Source organism: Vigna unguiculata, chromosome 3, assembly GCF_037176805.1.
Source record: "Vigna unguiculata cultivar grain cowpea cultivar isolate G323 ecotype 2 chromosome 3, ASM3717680v1, whole genome shotgun sequence".
NCBI lineage: Eukaryota > Viridiplantae > Streptophyta > Magnoliopsida > Fabales > Fabaceae > Vigna > Vigna unguiculata.
Window position 1 is genome coordinate 15,077,724 of NC_140794.1, and position 16,586 is coordinate 15,094,309.

Here is a 16,586-nt window from a genome sequence, read left to right on the forward strand (position 1 = left end):
CAAAAACAATACACAAATTACAAATAACATTACCTTGAAGGTTGGACAACCCCCAAAATCTTTTTCCTTTATTCTTGGCTGTTTTTGCAATTCTCAACATAGCCTTATCACCACAATAGCAACTGAGCGTGACATTGATGCTTCTACACCTATCACCACTGCAAAAATTGACGCTAGGCTTGTGCTTTCCTCCAACATTTGAACTTGAACAGGACCCACAATTGACTGGATTCACAAAGGAAGATAGGAGAAGATGAAAAGAAATTTAGGGATTCCAAATCCAACATTGTTGTTGGCTTAAATAAAAATATTTTTGCACGTCATTCCACGTGTAATTGACACGTTTCAGTAACAAAAATCCACCTCAACAACCACAAACGGCGTTTAGCCAAACTTAACAGAAAGGGCAAATTTGAGCCATTTTAACAAAAAAGGGGACCAAATTGAGACTTTTAAAATTTTGGATACCAAATTGAGATTTTGACTCTAAAATTGAGACAAAAAATGCATGATTAAACCTTTTAAAAATTTCAAAAAGAAAGTGAAGTTTTGGAGTAAAAGCGTTGTAAATAGCAACTCGACAATTGCTTTCTATATCCTTGTATTTTCTTTCTAAACCTATCTGCTATATATATGTAATACGAAAATGATTTTTTAAAATGTTTACATTTTCTGAAAAAATAATATAAATATATTTAAATATTCTGAATTACACGTCTCCGTAAACACCATGAAAAAATGTTTTTAAGAATCTAGACTTTGAACATTCTAGAACATCTCTTTTTTAATTACGTAATAATATGTTTTAAAAATAATTTAAAGTACATTTTGAAATATTAATGAAAAATTTGACACCTTTCCAAATATTTACCTAAAGTTTTTTTTAAATCTTCGAAAAGCTTCTTCTAAAATGTCAATATAATCCCGTTGGAGCAGATGGAGATTGGTTTCTCATAATGACTTTCAGAAAGGTTTTAAGAAACTTTTAGACAAAAATATTCAGGGTAACGAGTATAAGTCCTTGAGAGAACCACACCCCAAAAGCTAGCTATTAGAGTGGGAGAGCCCAAGTCCTTATAAGGACTCCTCTTTGAGGTGACCTCCCCGATGTGGGACTCATTACATTACCACCCCCTTCCCCGGCGGGTCTACAACCACCAGTTGGTCAGCTCTCAATGAAAGCACCATTTGTAATGAGTATAAGTCCTTAGGAGAACCACACCCCAAAAGCTAGCTATTAGAGTGGGAGAGCCCAAGTCCTTATAAGGCCTCCTCTTTGAGGTGACCTCCCCGATGTGGGACTCATTACAAACCCCTTCAGAATATATTTTAAAAGTGTTGATCTATGATTAAAGATCTCATTATAAGATATTCCCAGAGATAAATTTGGAATCTTTTTAATACATTTCAGATTACATTCTTCAGAATGTGAAAGGACTTTAAGAAGTTATTTTTGTTACTACATGTAACAGAAAAGTACACAAAGAAAATAAAACAACTGAGTAATAGTAGTAGTAATAAATCCATAATCATTGTACTAAAAATCCATTACTGTAGTGCAAAAACTACTGATAAGAACATTCTTTTACCTCTTAAAATACCAACTTTTTTTATAGCAAGCAAAACCTCTGAAAGAACAAGGAAGAATACATAGTTCCATTCAACTGACCAACAAGTTTTCATTGGAGAACAAGTCTGAAATATAAAGGACAAAGAAAAAAGGAACTTATAAGGATCCAAATTTTCTTTGCATGTTTTATTCACTGCCTACAAACCCTTCATTTGTTTCTTGCAAAACAAACTACTGTCTCTGAGTTTCCACTTCATAAGTGGTGGATGTCTGAAATGATGTCTGCAATGAATTAGCAATGCTTCTCACCTCGGCAATCATAGCAACCACATCATTGAGTCTATTAACTGCAGACCCTACACCCTGTGAATAGGAACACTGCTCAATAACTTCCCTCAGAAAAGGTAGAACATTACATTGGTACAGTGATGTTTATCAGTTTATGATTGCTACAAAAATTAGATTTTGGGAAGAAATTTATTAAAAATCCTTACCACACCAGCTGCCCCAGCTGTTATAGCCATAGGTGCTGTCACAGCGCTTAGCCCTGATGAACACATGACAGGGATCTTAACAGCTCGTGATATGGAATATGCTGCTGCTAAAGTTGGTGTTGCCTACAATTACCAATGGTAAGAAAGTTGATCTCCACGAAGAACTTATCATAATCAACTATGATTTACAATGCAACAATCATCTATGTTAAGAAGTGGAATTTAAGCCTAACTTTAGTCCATGTATGATCTCCAACACACCCCTTTTACACTGAGACATATACATCTTGAACGCGAAACTAAATATTAATAGATGGTCCGATAGCTACCCGATAGCAGATGGCAATAAACCCACCAAATAACAAATCTCACTAAGACAGAGTCTAAACCATGACTCTGATATCATGTTAAAAAGTAAATTTTGAACTTTACTCAATCCTACAAAACCGCCTTATAAGATGAGGTTGCCCTCACTTATATACTATGAAATCACCTTATCTCTAGTCAATGTAATATTTGCAACAATACGTGATCCTTTAACTAGTAATTGCTTTCTGGGCTGAAAATGTTGCTTCAGAATTGATTTAGGGGGAAAGAAGAGTTAACGATCAATTGTGAATGCCAGAGCAGTAAATGCAGCAGCTTAAATATTTTTTAGACTCTTAACAATCTTGATTTATGTTGTGGAATGTCAATGAGGTGCTCAATCTTCTTGTTATACATTATTTAAGCTATTTCTTGTTGCCACTAACATTCTTCAACTGGAATTTTCATTCTCGAATCTTCAACAATGAAGATGCAAGCAATAGGGAAAAGACAAAAGTAAATCAGAAGTATTTTTCTGGTTACCTTTTCAATCAAACCCATAACACCAGATTTTGTAGGATTAGAACATTTTCCTCCTTCAGTTTGAATAACATCTACACCTACTAGTTCCAATGACTCTGCAAGCTTGACCTGTTAAGGATTTGGAGATTTTATTTACATGCACAAGAAAATATTGATATTATCAGCATAATTGTAACCTGATCAGGGAGGCTTAGTGTGTGAGGAACAGTGACAGACAAGACTATGGATGGAAGTATTCTCCTTGTCTCCTTTGTCAGACCAAGAATCTGCAAAAGGTATATCATCAAATTAAAGAATTCAAGTGCAGGCTTCTATTTATATTTGAAATTAAAATTAGTAATAAAATGCTAACTAAGAAAGAGAAAAATTTATATCTTTCTTATATAGATAACAAATCCTATTAAGAGTATATTCCACAATCATTTTGGCATCTGATCTTCACAACCCTTAGTTGCTTCTCTAAAACTTTCTATATGGGGTTGACAAACATCACAAATTTGAGATTTAATAATGACAAACACTCTTTACCTTTTCTGGAGTGAAAATTATTCCCTGCTCATAGAATGAATCATAGTTTCCAATCTCAACCTGTGAACACCTTTTAGCATGTCAAGTAAAAATCTCATAAGGATCATTTTGAAAGAAACTAGGCAAGAAGGTCAAACCATTAGTGCTCCTGCTTCAACTGCAGCTGGAAATGTTGCAGGATCTACAGAAGAAACACAAACCTGCAAGAAAGATCAAAACATGCAAAAGCAAATTTAACTTTTGGGTATTCATTGCTTACTTCAATTGTTTTGATAAAGAGACCTACAATGTAGTTGAATTTCCAAAAGAATTAAGGGAAAAATTATGGTCATGAATTTGTAACTGATTTGGAATAGATTCTTAAACCAGTAAAACATAGATGCAAAGTATAACTGGTATACATGATCAAAATAAGGAAAAGTGAGAATATACCGGACAAGAAGTTAAGCCAATAGCTAGCTTTACCAACTCAGGGTCACATGCTATATCCACATGAGTTGCTCCACCCTATAAGCACAAGGGATTACAATTCATACATATTTAGTATGTTAGTTTGTCTTTCAATGTGAATATTTCACAGGTGAGAAAGCATGACAAATTATCCATATTTAAGCTTCATAAACAAAACCAATGCAAGTGTTCTTGATCTTATTTTTCCATGGATGAATCTTGCATAACTTACAAAGCTGAAGAAACAGAGAAAACGTAACAAGAGAGAAGTAAAAAAGAAAAACCTTGTCAGCAGCAGTGACCACCGATGCAACATTGTCTTTATTGAAATTCTGCAAGCCTGAGATAATCTTCAAAAGAAGCAAAAATGTTTGTTAACAAAAATACACCAAAAAAAAAATATATCATACAAAAGATTTTAATGAACGAACCAATATATTTAAACACTCATCAAAACCACCATACTCCCTTTTTGCCCCCCATGATTTTAGAACAGTAAGAAAGAATATCACAAATTTTTATTTCAGAATTCTAAATTCTGAGTTGACCCATGAAAACTTTATCATCACCACCAAACATGCATGCTGAGCACAAAGATTACTCTCAAAGAACATCAAGCAAACCCAACGAAAGACTCCACACACATGGAGACAAAAAAACTGCATTTGGGTGAAGAAAAGCAGCAAAATAAGATGGAAGAGAAAGCAAGAAATGGGTTGATTTTGCTTTAATTTCTTACCTTGAGAGCTCGACGTTCGTTGAAGTGCTTCAAGACATCTTCTCTGGTGGAAGAGAGTATGGCTCTGGTAGTAAAACAGGTTCTTCTTTTGAAGGGTAAAGAACATGGCCTGGAAGTTGCATCTGCACCTAGCAGAGGGTTGAGATTAGGCTTTAGAGTGGTGTGATGAGAGGAGGAAGAAGAAGAAAGTGGTGTGCATGTTAAGGAATGCATGATTGTGTATTGTGTAATGCCGAAGATGTTATCGGTGGGAAGGAGGGTTGGAGTGTAGAGCAGAACACAACAGATAAGATTGGTGGTCTTGTTTCATTGTTTAATCTGTCATGTTCATCAGATATTTTGTCTGCACCACTTCACAGTGCAATCTCTCACACAATAAAATATAATTCAGTAAAAATAAAATCATGAAAAAGATAGTTATTAATTAAGATATAAAATTTTGAATAGTGTTACTCCTTCTTCTTCTTTTTTTATTTTTTTTAGGGCTATTTAAATCCATATGGATTTCTAAACCACCATCTAAATTGGTGGATTATTTTTTCAAAATTTATCAAAATGGATAAATGATAAATTCTTATAAATTACTATGATATATAAGTTGGATATATGTAAGTTAGACATAAAAATATAGTACAAGAAAGATCATTTGAAGATATTAGTTTTTAAAACAACTATTGTATTCAAATAATAATAAAAAATATAAATAAAATTTTGAAATAAAAAAAATAAAGAGTAAATATTAAACTCAAACATAATTTAAAATGAGAAAATTGTATTCCAATATATAACTTTCATTTTCATTAACTTTTTTCGATCTTAAATTAAAAAAAATAAATAAAAGCACAATTACAAATTTTTATTACATTAAATATGTTTTACTCCTTAAACTTTTACACAACATTAAATTTGTTCTTCTTCCAAACTTTAATAGTATTTTGTTTTCAAACTTTAAAAATAAACATATATAGTCGTCTTTATCCAATTTCGTTAATTTTTTTTACGTGTCAAACAATGTTTCAAGCTAACATTTGGTTGTTTACATCATTTAACATCTTTTAGTTTAAGTGTCAACTTAGAATGTCATTTAACACGTAAAATAAATTTTACACCGTCAAGTTAAAATAATTATATTATTCATTTTTAAAGTTTAAAAAAAATATATCAAACTTTATAATATAAAATATTTAAGTTTCATTTTTTAATATTGAAGTTGTATTTAAGTATACGATTTCAATGGTTTCAATCTTAAAAAAAAAATCGTATGTCTAAATACAATGTTTTTTAATATGCTAATGTGTAGCATGGTTTTATTTTTTTATTTTAATTTAATTACAAATCATACTTGAAATGATTCTATTTGTTTTGTTTTGTCTCATTCAAATTTTTATATTAAAAAAAAACAATAACATTTTTCTATGATTGTAATGATTTTTTCTTAAATAAAAAAAGTTGAGAAAAGATTTTGCTTAACTATAAAACATTATTTAATACATATAATGAAAATCTTAAAAGAAATTGAAAAAATAATAAAATTATCACGAACCCACAACATTTTCCTCGCTTACCTTTCATTTAACTACTAAATCACCTTATCACTTTTATAAATTACATAATTAAAATAAAACTTTATTTATGTTTTATTAGAAATCTCAATAACAATCATTGATTTATAATAAACTTTATTGAAAAGGAAAAAACAAAAGACTATCTCAAATATCTCCTAACATTGACCACTTTCTATACTCTAGTGCATATTCATCAACACTTGTATGATCATCTAATCTCATGATAAATCATGATCATTTCAAGTAGAAACCACAAACACAAAATAGAAGAGTGAAAACTAACACAAAACAAAATCTCAGTTTTTAAAATAAGCTCACTTCATGTTTTAAAACCTAAGGCATAATATATGTAAACTTTTCATAACAAACCACAACAACGCCTTCGATCGTAGAGCTACCTGTCTAGAGATATTCAACCATCGTCCTTTGAACTAATCACTCTAGATCCTAAGCCTTCAAACATCTACAGCAGTTCAAAGAGCTACTTGTCTATAGGGATTCAGTTATCCTCCGAAAAAACCAATCTAAGAACCTAACATCCACATTCAAGTACACCTAGACATAGTTTAAAGAGTTATCTACCTAGAGGGATTCAACCATCCTCTAGCTTTGTCAATCTAATAACCTTCCACTCAGTCGAGCTGCCTACCAAGACGGATCCACTTAAGGCTAACCACTTGGAGAGTTGCTCTGAACAGAGCCAACAAAGTTCATAAAGAGTTAAAGAGTATCATACTCACGACTCTTCACAAGAGTCCACACACACAACACATTATTCACATAACCATACCTCACATAAAAAGTCACATATGCATTGACAAACATGAACACAATAACCATACCTCACATACAGAGTCCATGTTATTTTATACTGATTCCATTTGCATTGGATTCTATATTTACAAGAATTCAAAATGGACATATGATTTGCTGGATTTTGAGTTCCTTGCTATTTTTTATAATATTTATAAGTTGAGATAAACAATATTAAGAAAACTCATATTTCTTGCTTTTCTTTTTGAATTTTTTTTAGGAAATACTTATAAATTTTGTTATCAAAATTTTTTTCAAGAAATTGTTACCAAAAAAATCAAAAAAAAATATTCAAAAAATATTCAAAAAATATTAAAAAAATTCAAAAAAACCAGAAATTGACACGTGGCGTTGACTTTAACACCGTCTGGTCAAAGTTAACGGTGAGGACCAAATTGAGTCATTTTTAAGAAAATGAGGACCAAATTGAGACAACGAAAAACGTGAGAACCAAAATGAAATTTCATGACAAATAGAGAGACCAAAAGGGTAATTTAACCTTTTTTTTGCAGAATATTTTGTATAAAACACTTTTCACAAAAAAAAATGTAGGAAATATTTGCGAATTTTATAATTTTGTAAGAAATAATTATCCATGAAGGAATTACTTGCAAATTAAAATTCTTTGAAAAAATGGAAAAAATAGTTTTTTTTACGAAAATTTTTGACAAATTTATAAGAAAGATCTCATGTAATATAATATGGAAAATTTTAATACTGAAATTTGTTAGAATTTTATAGACTTGATTAAAGTCCATGATTAGGCCCACATTTACTTCAATTTTTAGAGCATATAGAAGATCTAATTGTGATGAGAACGGGAGACAAAAATAATTTCCCATGCTCAGAGATTTAGTTTGTCTCCTTTTGTCTCTTTTCTCTCGTTTCTCTCTTCTTTTATTTTTGTCTTTTCACTTCCTTTTTTTTGCCGTGTTTTTGTTCTTCAATGATGGAGAACTAATATATAAGGACTAATTCATGAAATCAAAATCAAACAGGTATAAATTGTGTTTTCATCAACTATTGTTCTCTCTCTGAGTTTGTTTTGCTTTCTTCAATTTTGGTTTTGTCGTTTGTAATATCAATTTGCATTTCTGATCTTAGAATTCAAATTAGAAATCAATTGAATATTGATTTAATAACAGAATAATAATTGAATTGAATATTGTTCAGATTTAGTTAATATAAATGATTTAATTTATTAGTTGAATTGATTAATGTTCAAATTTGGCTCTAATCGCTAGAGAAATATGATAAGAGATTTTTTTTGGTTCTTGAATATTGTGGTTGATCTTCTTTTCTTTCTTTTTTTGGTACAATTTTTCCATTGATATAGGTTGTGATCTATATTGTAATATAGAAAACCATGGTATCATTGATTTCATGAATGAGAGTGAAATCACTGGGTATGATTTTATATTTTAAAATTTATTTAATAAATTTGTTTTTAATATTAATTTAATTTATGTGAGTTTAGTTGACACTAATAACAATACTTAAAAAAGTTTATCATACAAGACCTTGATCTTCGACAAATAAAATACAAACAAAAAGATAGAAAGAAAATGTAGTGGAGGAAGGAGATGAACATGAAGAAAAAAGATGAATGAAGATGAAGGAGATGGGTGTGTATGCAAGAGGTGAGTTGCAAGGTGTGAATTAATGTGATGTGTGAGGGTGAAATAGGTGTGGATGAAGAAGATGCACATGGATGAAAAAGATGAGTGTGAATGAATGAGATAAATGTGAGTGGAGAAGATGAGTGTGGATGAAAAGATGGGTTTGGATGAATGAGACAAGTGTGGGGGAATGAAATGAGTGTAACGAGATTTATATAGAAAAGTGAGTAAGGAAAAATTGTGAGTGAGAAAATTTGTGATCTCTAAATCTAGTTTATTGGATTAAAAAAATGGGAGAATGCTACGACACTCTTTAATGTATAATTAATCCTTGATTTTAGTACATTTATGTTATCTATAACAATTAACTTCAAAAATTCAAAAAAATGATATTGTTTAAGGTATAATTAATGATGGTGGATTTCATTACACTTATATTGAAAGTAAAATAGTGAGTTTTACTAATTGAAATAATATAAATTCATATAACAGATTTTCCAAAAATAAAATTAGACAAAATCAACACTCATATTTATAAGCTAATTTAGCATTTTCTAATAGCCTAACAATTTAAAATTACTAACCTTCATATAATAATTAATTTAGGAATTTGTTATCTGTTAAATTTTTTGGTAAATCAATATATAATATGGTTTTAAGTAAAATAATGTTTCTATGAAAAATAATTTTAATTAGGCAACTTAAACAACCAAAGAACTTAGGGGATGGATTTTAAAACATACAATAAAATGAAAATATTTCTGTTAAAAACAATGAAGGTAAAATTAATTACATATAAATAGATTAGTTTCTTGGCCTAATTCATGTTTAATAAACTTGACCCTAGATTGTTAATATATAATTTAAAAATTAATATTTTTTGTCAAATGACCAAGACTTAAAACAGGCTATAACCGGCCTATTACCATCTACATTATAAAGGAAAGTTCTCAGTGTTGCTAAATGTAATTACAAGAAGTTACAAAGAAAGACCTTTGCTAATCAATGCTAATCTTGAATTTAATATCGTCTTATTAACTTTATTTTGACTTTAGTTAGTTCTTCATACATATCTCTTTACTCACAATAATACCTCACTACTCGATTTGCGTCACACTCACTAGGTTCATATTTTACGAACTTCCTTTCATTTGTCGAAAAGAAGAAAGAAACTTATTTTGATGTTTTTCAGTCACAAGCGATCCTTTATTTGGAATAAATAAGTAAAACAAAAACCAATTATAATGGATTTACGAAAACTAATTACGTAACAAAAATGACTAGTTAACTATAAATATTTTATTTTAATCGTTCTTCTGAATCCTTCTAATCATGAATCGTCAAGCCGGTCGTTAAACAAGCTATCTCCTCCTCTTCTTAATTGGAAGAAAATTTCACCCAAAGACAAGAAAAAGACAACACCCACGTAATATTTTATTTTACTTTCATACATCTTATTGTCTTCTTATTTTTAAAACATTTTCTCGCTACATTCTCCAATAGAAATCTCTTATTAGAGTAACTTCTTATCAGAGTAAGGTCTTAAATTATTGAAAGTTGATGGAGATGGTGCATCATATACTTGAACACTTCAACAAGTATTCTAGAAGCGTGTAGAAACGGACTCTAAAACCGCGTTATAGTATAGCATCTTCTCGCAAGTGTGAAACTGCAAAACGAAAATACTTTCTCTGAAGTTTCGAATTCAGACAGCACAGGATTACTGCGTCGGAATGCCACACTAACCCACCAAAAAAAAAAAAAATACATTTTTCTTACGTACACAACAAATGCTCAAGAAAAAACGAAAACCTTAAAACTTGAAAAAGAGTTAAGGATCATGAATCTGAGACGATCTTAACATTTGAACAAAGCATCGGTTATATACATTCAGAAGCGGCAACCACACATGAGGTAGAAAAAACAAGCGGTGAGAACGAGGAAAACGGCCTCGAAGAGAGAGAGAATCTTGAAAGCGACGTCGTTGAAGAAGGACGTCGGAAAAGCAAGCCTCTTCCACTTGAATGCGGCGGCCGCCAGATACTTCCACCTCAGCGACTCTCCCTTCAGCCGCTTCAAGAAGCTTTTCTTCTTTCCAACCATGTCCTCTGCTGAATAATCCCTGCGACGAAGATTTTGGAGCTTCGATTTTGGTTTCTGGGTGGGTGAGGTTTGTGTTCTTAACTTTGGTTTGAAGTTAGTTTTCTTCACGAACACGGTTTTTCCTTCAATGGGTAAGCTTGGTGGTGAGAAGAGAGTGGAAGCATGCGTTTTTATTTTATAGGGGTTGGTCGCGTTTGGTGGTTTGAATTTCATAAAAGAAGTTTGAAATGGGAAGAGTGGAACTAGAAGTGCTCCGCGTTTCGAACCATCGTGGTGGGACCCACGTCAAGTCCAACGTGGCTGCTCTTGCCAGCTGGAATGTTCAACCGAATCAAACCTATTAATACTCTCCAACTTCTAATTTTTCATCTAACAAATTTTAACCTAAAACTATGTTATATTTTAGAAAATGAATATATATTATATAATACAAAATCTTGTATTATAAAATTATGAAATTATCAAATCTTGTATTTTAAAATGGTAGTAGAGACTAAAGTAATTAAGAGAATAATTAGTTTGGTAGTTAGAAATTATCAAATCAATTTAAAGTTAGGTTAAAGTAATCACTTTAAGCGTAAGTGTATTTGATTATTAGTAACGGTTGGCGCTTTGAGAAATGGTTTTATCACAGGAATCATCGAAAACCATAACAATAAAGTTAGAATCACTACTTTGTTGACATGTGGCTAGTTCTTAGACTAATAATGTATTGCAATTTGGAAAAAAGAAAGAAAATAAGTGCATGCGATCAAACAGAAGATAAGAAATGTTTGAGATTAAGTGAAGTAAGCAAAACTAGTTCAATATTTAATCATTTAAAAGTGAAAATCATTCCAAACAAGTTCCAAAAAGAAAACACCCTGCGACATTTTAACATGAAATTAAGTTTTGAAATTTATCTCTAATGATATAGGCTTTATTTAACATAAATTAACATAAGAATAAAGTTTGTGAATTTAAATTTGAGTTAGAATGGACTCAAATCTTATTTCTATATAAAGCTGAGTTTTCAAGTGAATTTTTATTATACAAACTTGCTTTGATTTTTTCCAAAATAATATTTTCAAAAGAAAAATAATATATGATCTTTTGTACTTTGAAATTAAATGTATTATTATTGATTTTTTGGAAAATAAAAATCTTATAACAAAAAATATTTATAATCAATAATAATAACAAAAATAATGAAATTGTAAAATTTTAAATTTATCTTTTATTTCTTATACATGTTTTACAACATAACACTATTATAATAATAATAATAATAAATTTTATTCCAAAATATATTACAAAATCAATACTATAAAACTAATTTGTGTTCATCTTTAAATTATTTTTTAGTTTTTTACTCAAAAATTAATTAAAATTTAATATCACCATTTTTAATTAATTATTTTAAATAACTTTTTTCTCATTTTAATATATATATATATATATATATATATATATATATATATATATTTCTTCTTCTTCTTTTTTGGAAAAAAAAATAATAAAAGAATATCTTCAAAATTTGGTTTATGAATCAAATTTCAAGAGAGTTTCTAATATCGGACATAAAATAATCAATGGAGAATTTGACTCCCATGTAATTGGAAAATTTAAGGAAAATTTTGATGATATTAATTTTGTAATATAATTTGGAATAACTTTTTTTGTTTGCAAAACTTATACTAGGCATCATTATGCTTGTTAACACCTCAACATGTTAATACCTTAAAATACACCTATCATTTAACACCACACAAAAATACTAAAAGTAAATAAAGATAAGTAAAACTCATCGGGGATCAAATCAAAACCCGTGAACAAAAATACAAGTCAACTATAAAGTTATTCACAATCTAATTAGTCATATACACATAAAAAAAACATATTATGATAAAAGTTTAAATTCATAAAAGATAGTATGATTGTAAACCATTTTGATGAGAGAAAACTTGACAAACCTAAGTTAATCAAATTCCAACCACAATCTTTCAAATTTTGCACTTTTAACATACTTAACGGCACAAATAGCTCCCACAAGCTCAATAAAAAGTGCATTCTAAACTTCCAAAAACACAAAGAAAATCCAAATGTATTTCCCTCCCTCCCCTTCTCTTGAAAACACCTCTACAAGCTGATAAACATGAACTTCCTCTAGTACCTCCATCTTTTAACTCAAGAAACATAAGGAAAATACCATATAACCTTTTTGTACTCAAGAACTTTTCCTTGCCTAGTGCTAATACCAAAAACTTTCAAAACCTACAAATCCAGCCACCATGTTGTGCATAAATAGCTTTAAGTTCTGACCTGATCTTCTCACAACATTAATAATGGTTTGAAAAATCATTGAATAATCAATGCTCTTCTAAAATCTAGCATGGTTTTTCATACAACAAATCATCTAAACAATCCTAATAACCATTGTCTGCCAATAGGAGAAAGAATGCATTATTTTCCACCAAAACATTTGTCACCTACAAACCAACATACGATTTTTGTGCACAAACCCTAGACCAGTTCACACTCACCAACCTTGCCTTTGAATGTCCCCAGGCCAAGTGAAATTCGTAATCCATTTCTCAATTTATGCATCAACCTGAGTGACCATTTATACACCTGAAAGTTATTAGAAAGGCCACCATTTGTTTCTCACCCTATCTATCAAATATTGAAAGAAAAAAAAAAGATTTAGGTGCATCAACAAATATAGGAACACTAAGGTAATTAAAAAGATTTGTTCCTCTATTATGCACTCTTCTATTAAGAGCCAAAAAATAGTTTGTTATGTAGAAATGACTCTTAGCATAATTCATCTCTAGACGTTGATCCATATAAATTCAAGAAATTCACAAGAGCCATTAAGGATATAGAATTTCTTGTGTAGAACACAAAAATATACCTAAAATATTTATAGAACATGTGAGGAAAACTAGAAAAGTTTAAAATTTTACAATATTATTATTATTGTTATTATTATTATTTTATCATAAATATTTTCTATTATAATATTTTTATTTTTTGACAAGTCAATAATAATATATTTAATTTTGAATTAGATTAAAAAAAATAAACTATCTTTTATTTTATTCCTTCAATTAAAGTAATTAAAATTTAGACCTAATATCTTTAATAATTATTTAGAATTACTTTTTCATAATTTTATTCCAGTTATACGATAAGCAAGAGAAATAATGTTCTAATGTTTTTTATTTAAGAAATTTTTCAAAAATAAATATTTTGAAAAAAAAAATCACTTTGTTTTGAAAAATAAATAAATATATTGCAAAGCTAATTTATTCTTTGAATTGAATCTAGAATACTAAAAAACAAACATCGCCAATATTTTGCATGTCCACGAACGAATTTTGAAAAATCTTCATATATTTAAATTAGGAAGTTTCACAATTTTCATGGATGTTGATGTGATGATAGCCTTTATAATGTCAATAAACACGTGGATTTACGCAGTGTTCGTTTGAGGCAATTGTACTGTTGAAACAAATTTGAGAGAGTCGATTTTGTAATCCAACGCATTCGTTTGTGATTATTTGAAGGGATGTGCGAGAAATGATTTGGGGATGGATGGATTAATCCATCCCCTCAAAAGTGCGAAGATATTGCATATATTTTGTACAGACTACAAACTACTCTCGTTGTGGTTTCCCGTTTCCAAAAGCATATGCACAAATTCTTCCTATGCCTTCCTCTGCCAAGATTCCTGAACCATATTCCTGATCAAGATTCCTTCGTCCTTGCTTTTTTTTTTTCGAAGCTCATTTTAAAATGGAAGTTGTAAATGTGAATGTAGTGTGCTTGTGGCCTGTAGTAGTGTGCTTGTGAATGTGATCCGCTGGTGTTTTGAGAGGTGAGTTATGATGTGTGTGTGTGATTGTTGAGTGCATGGAGGGGAAGAAGATGAGGTGGTTCGGGGTGTGGTGATCGTGCTTTGTTGAGGTGGTGTGGTTGGACATGGACGTGGTTGGGTGGTTATATGAACTGGTGCTTCGGTGCTGGAATTTTTTGAGAGGTGGATGGCACCGGTTAGGTAATCGGTGCCTTGATTGATAAAAGAATGACACCGGTTACGATATCGGTGTCGATGGTTTTTATTTTATTTTATTTTTTACGTTTAGTTTTGTGTTTTTGCAGGTGGAGGAGTTGGTTGAAGTTGTCAGAGTTGCCCTAGGAGCTGTGTCTGCACTACTGGGGAAGTTGGACGGCCAGACCTGGTGGTTTGTTCGCCGGAATGAGTTATTTTTTACGCTGTTTGGTTTTTTTGCAGGTGAAGGCGTTGCGGGGAGTTACAGGTCGCGAGTTGCCGGATGCCAGAGTTGTGAACCTCCATAGCTGATACAGTTGCACATGACTCGTGTCTCATGACACTAGCTACCTTCACTGAAACCAATCGTAGAAGAGAAAGAAAAATAAATTAGCAGATAAGTTCAAAGTACAAACAAGCTATCTAGCTACCTTCACTTTTCTCTTCCCGTGAGGATTATTACTATTACTACTATTCTGCAACTGACCCGATGAAGATTTTCTTCCTTTTCCACCTTCTTTTGGCGCAGGATTCACCACCACCGGTTCACCATTCTTGCTCCGGTTTGACCCTGAGTCTTCATGACCTGAAGCAGCACAAGAACTTTTGTCTTCTTCTTCCTTTTTTTAACAGTGAAAACACAATTTTGTAGTACTTTATTGTAGTACTTTTTTGACATTAATAAAAGTTCAAATATTTTATTTTTTATTTTTGAATTAATTTTAATTATTTTTATGATTAAAATTAATTAATTTATAAATTATTTTAACAACATCAATTCAAAAAATTCATCTCTTTTTACACAAGGGTATTATGGTAATTTAATAAATATATTTATTTTAACAATTAATTTTATCTATCACATCAATTAAATTTTTCACTTTCACATAACTTATCTCCAAATCCACCAATTTTACTCTCTAAATCTATCCGACTAACCTAAATGATTCAACGGTCAAATATGAGTTTGAAACGTTAAATTTTAGATTGTTCTCATTAGTCGTGTTGGGCCTGAATTCGGCCTAACCAAACCGTTGCTCATCCCTAATATGATAAATGATATTAGCAAATATTCTTAATTCAAGAATATATATATATATATATATATATATATATATATATATATATATATATATATATATATATATATATATATTGTATTTTCTAACAAAATTACAACATATTGTTTTTATATTTTTTAAATACAAATTCATCTTTTTAATATTTAAGAAGTGTCACTCATTTTATTTTTCTTACTTTATTTTAAATAAAGCCAAATAAAAAGTTGAAAATGAAAATTTTAATGTATAAAAATTAAAAAATTTTTATGAGTAAAAGTTAAAAGAAAAGTCATAAACAGAATATGGGAGATGACAATAAATTTCTTAGAAATATAATTGATGAATGTCTATCTTATTAACAAGATAACGAAAATAACTAAAGAACATGAAAATTATTTATCATAATACTGAAAAGATAAATATAATTTGGCTTAAATACCTTTTTCGTCCTCATTTTCGTAGTGTTTGTTGCAGATGATCCTCATTTTGACATAATGTTTAAAATGATCCTCATTTTTACCGAAGGTTTAAAATGGTCATCATTTTCGCAATTCGTGTTTTATTTGGTCATTTTATGTGATGTCGTTTAAATCAGTAACGAAGCATTGTACAAGTGGTACTGTTTGTATTACGTTGCATTGAGTGTGTTACGTGTACCTGTACAGTGCTCCGTTACTGATTTAAACGGCGTCACAGGAAATGACCAAATAAAACACAAATTGCGAGAATGAGGACTATTTTAAACATTCGATACAAATGACG

The 16,586-nt window shown here is 30.2% G+C and overlaps 2 protein-coding genes across 2 annotated transcripts; both read right to left on the minus strand.

Annotated features, from left to right (window-relative positions):
* Nucleotides 1–1,580: 1,580 nt before the first annotated feature.
* Nucleotides 1,581–4,945, minus strand: LOC114175930 (uncharacterized protein ycf23-like). The gene is made up of 9 exons (XM_028060782.2): nucleotides 4,631–4,945; nucleotides 4,176–4,241; nucleotides 3,874–3,948; nucleotides 3,579–3,641; nucleotides 3,442–3,501; nucleotides 3,090–3,179; nucleotides 2,914–3,021; nucleotides 2,065–2,187; nucleotides 1,581–1,933 (listed from the first exon to the last, which is right to left on the minus strand). The coding sequence occupies exons 1-9, from the start codon at nucleotides 4,841–4,843 to the stop codon at nucleotides 1,802–1,804; spliced, it is 930 nt and encodes a 309-aa protein (XP_027916583.1). The 5' UTR covers nucleotides 4,844–4,945; the 3' UTR covers nucleotides 1,581–1,801.
* Nucleotides 4,946–10,239: 5,294 nt separating this feature from the next.
* LOC146887513 (uncharacterized) lies at nucleotides 10,240–10,912 on the minus strand. Its single transcript, XM_085671034.1, has one exon. The coding sequence runs from the start codon at nucleotides 10,728–10,730 to the stop codon at nucleotides 10,518–10,520; it is 213 nt and encodes a 70-aa protein (XP_085527160.1). The 5' UTR covers nucleotides 10,731–10,912; the 3' UTR covers nucleotides 10,240–10,517.
* Nucleotides 10,913–16,586: the final 5,674 nt, after the last annotated feature.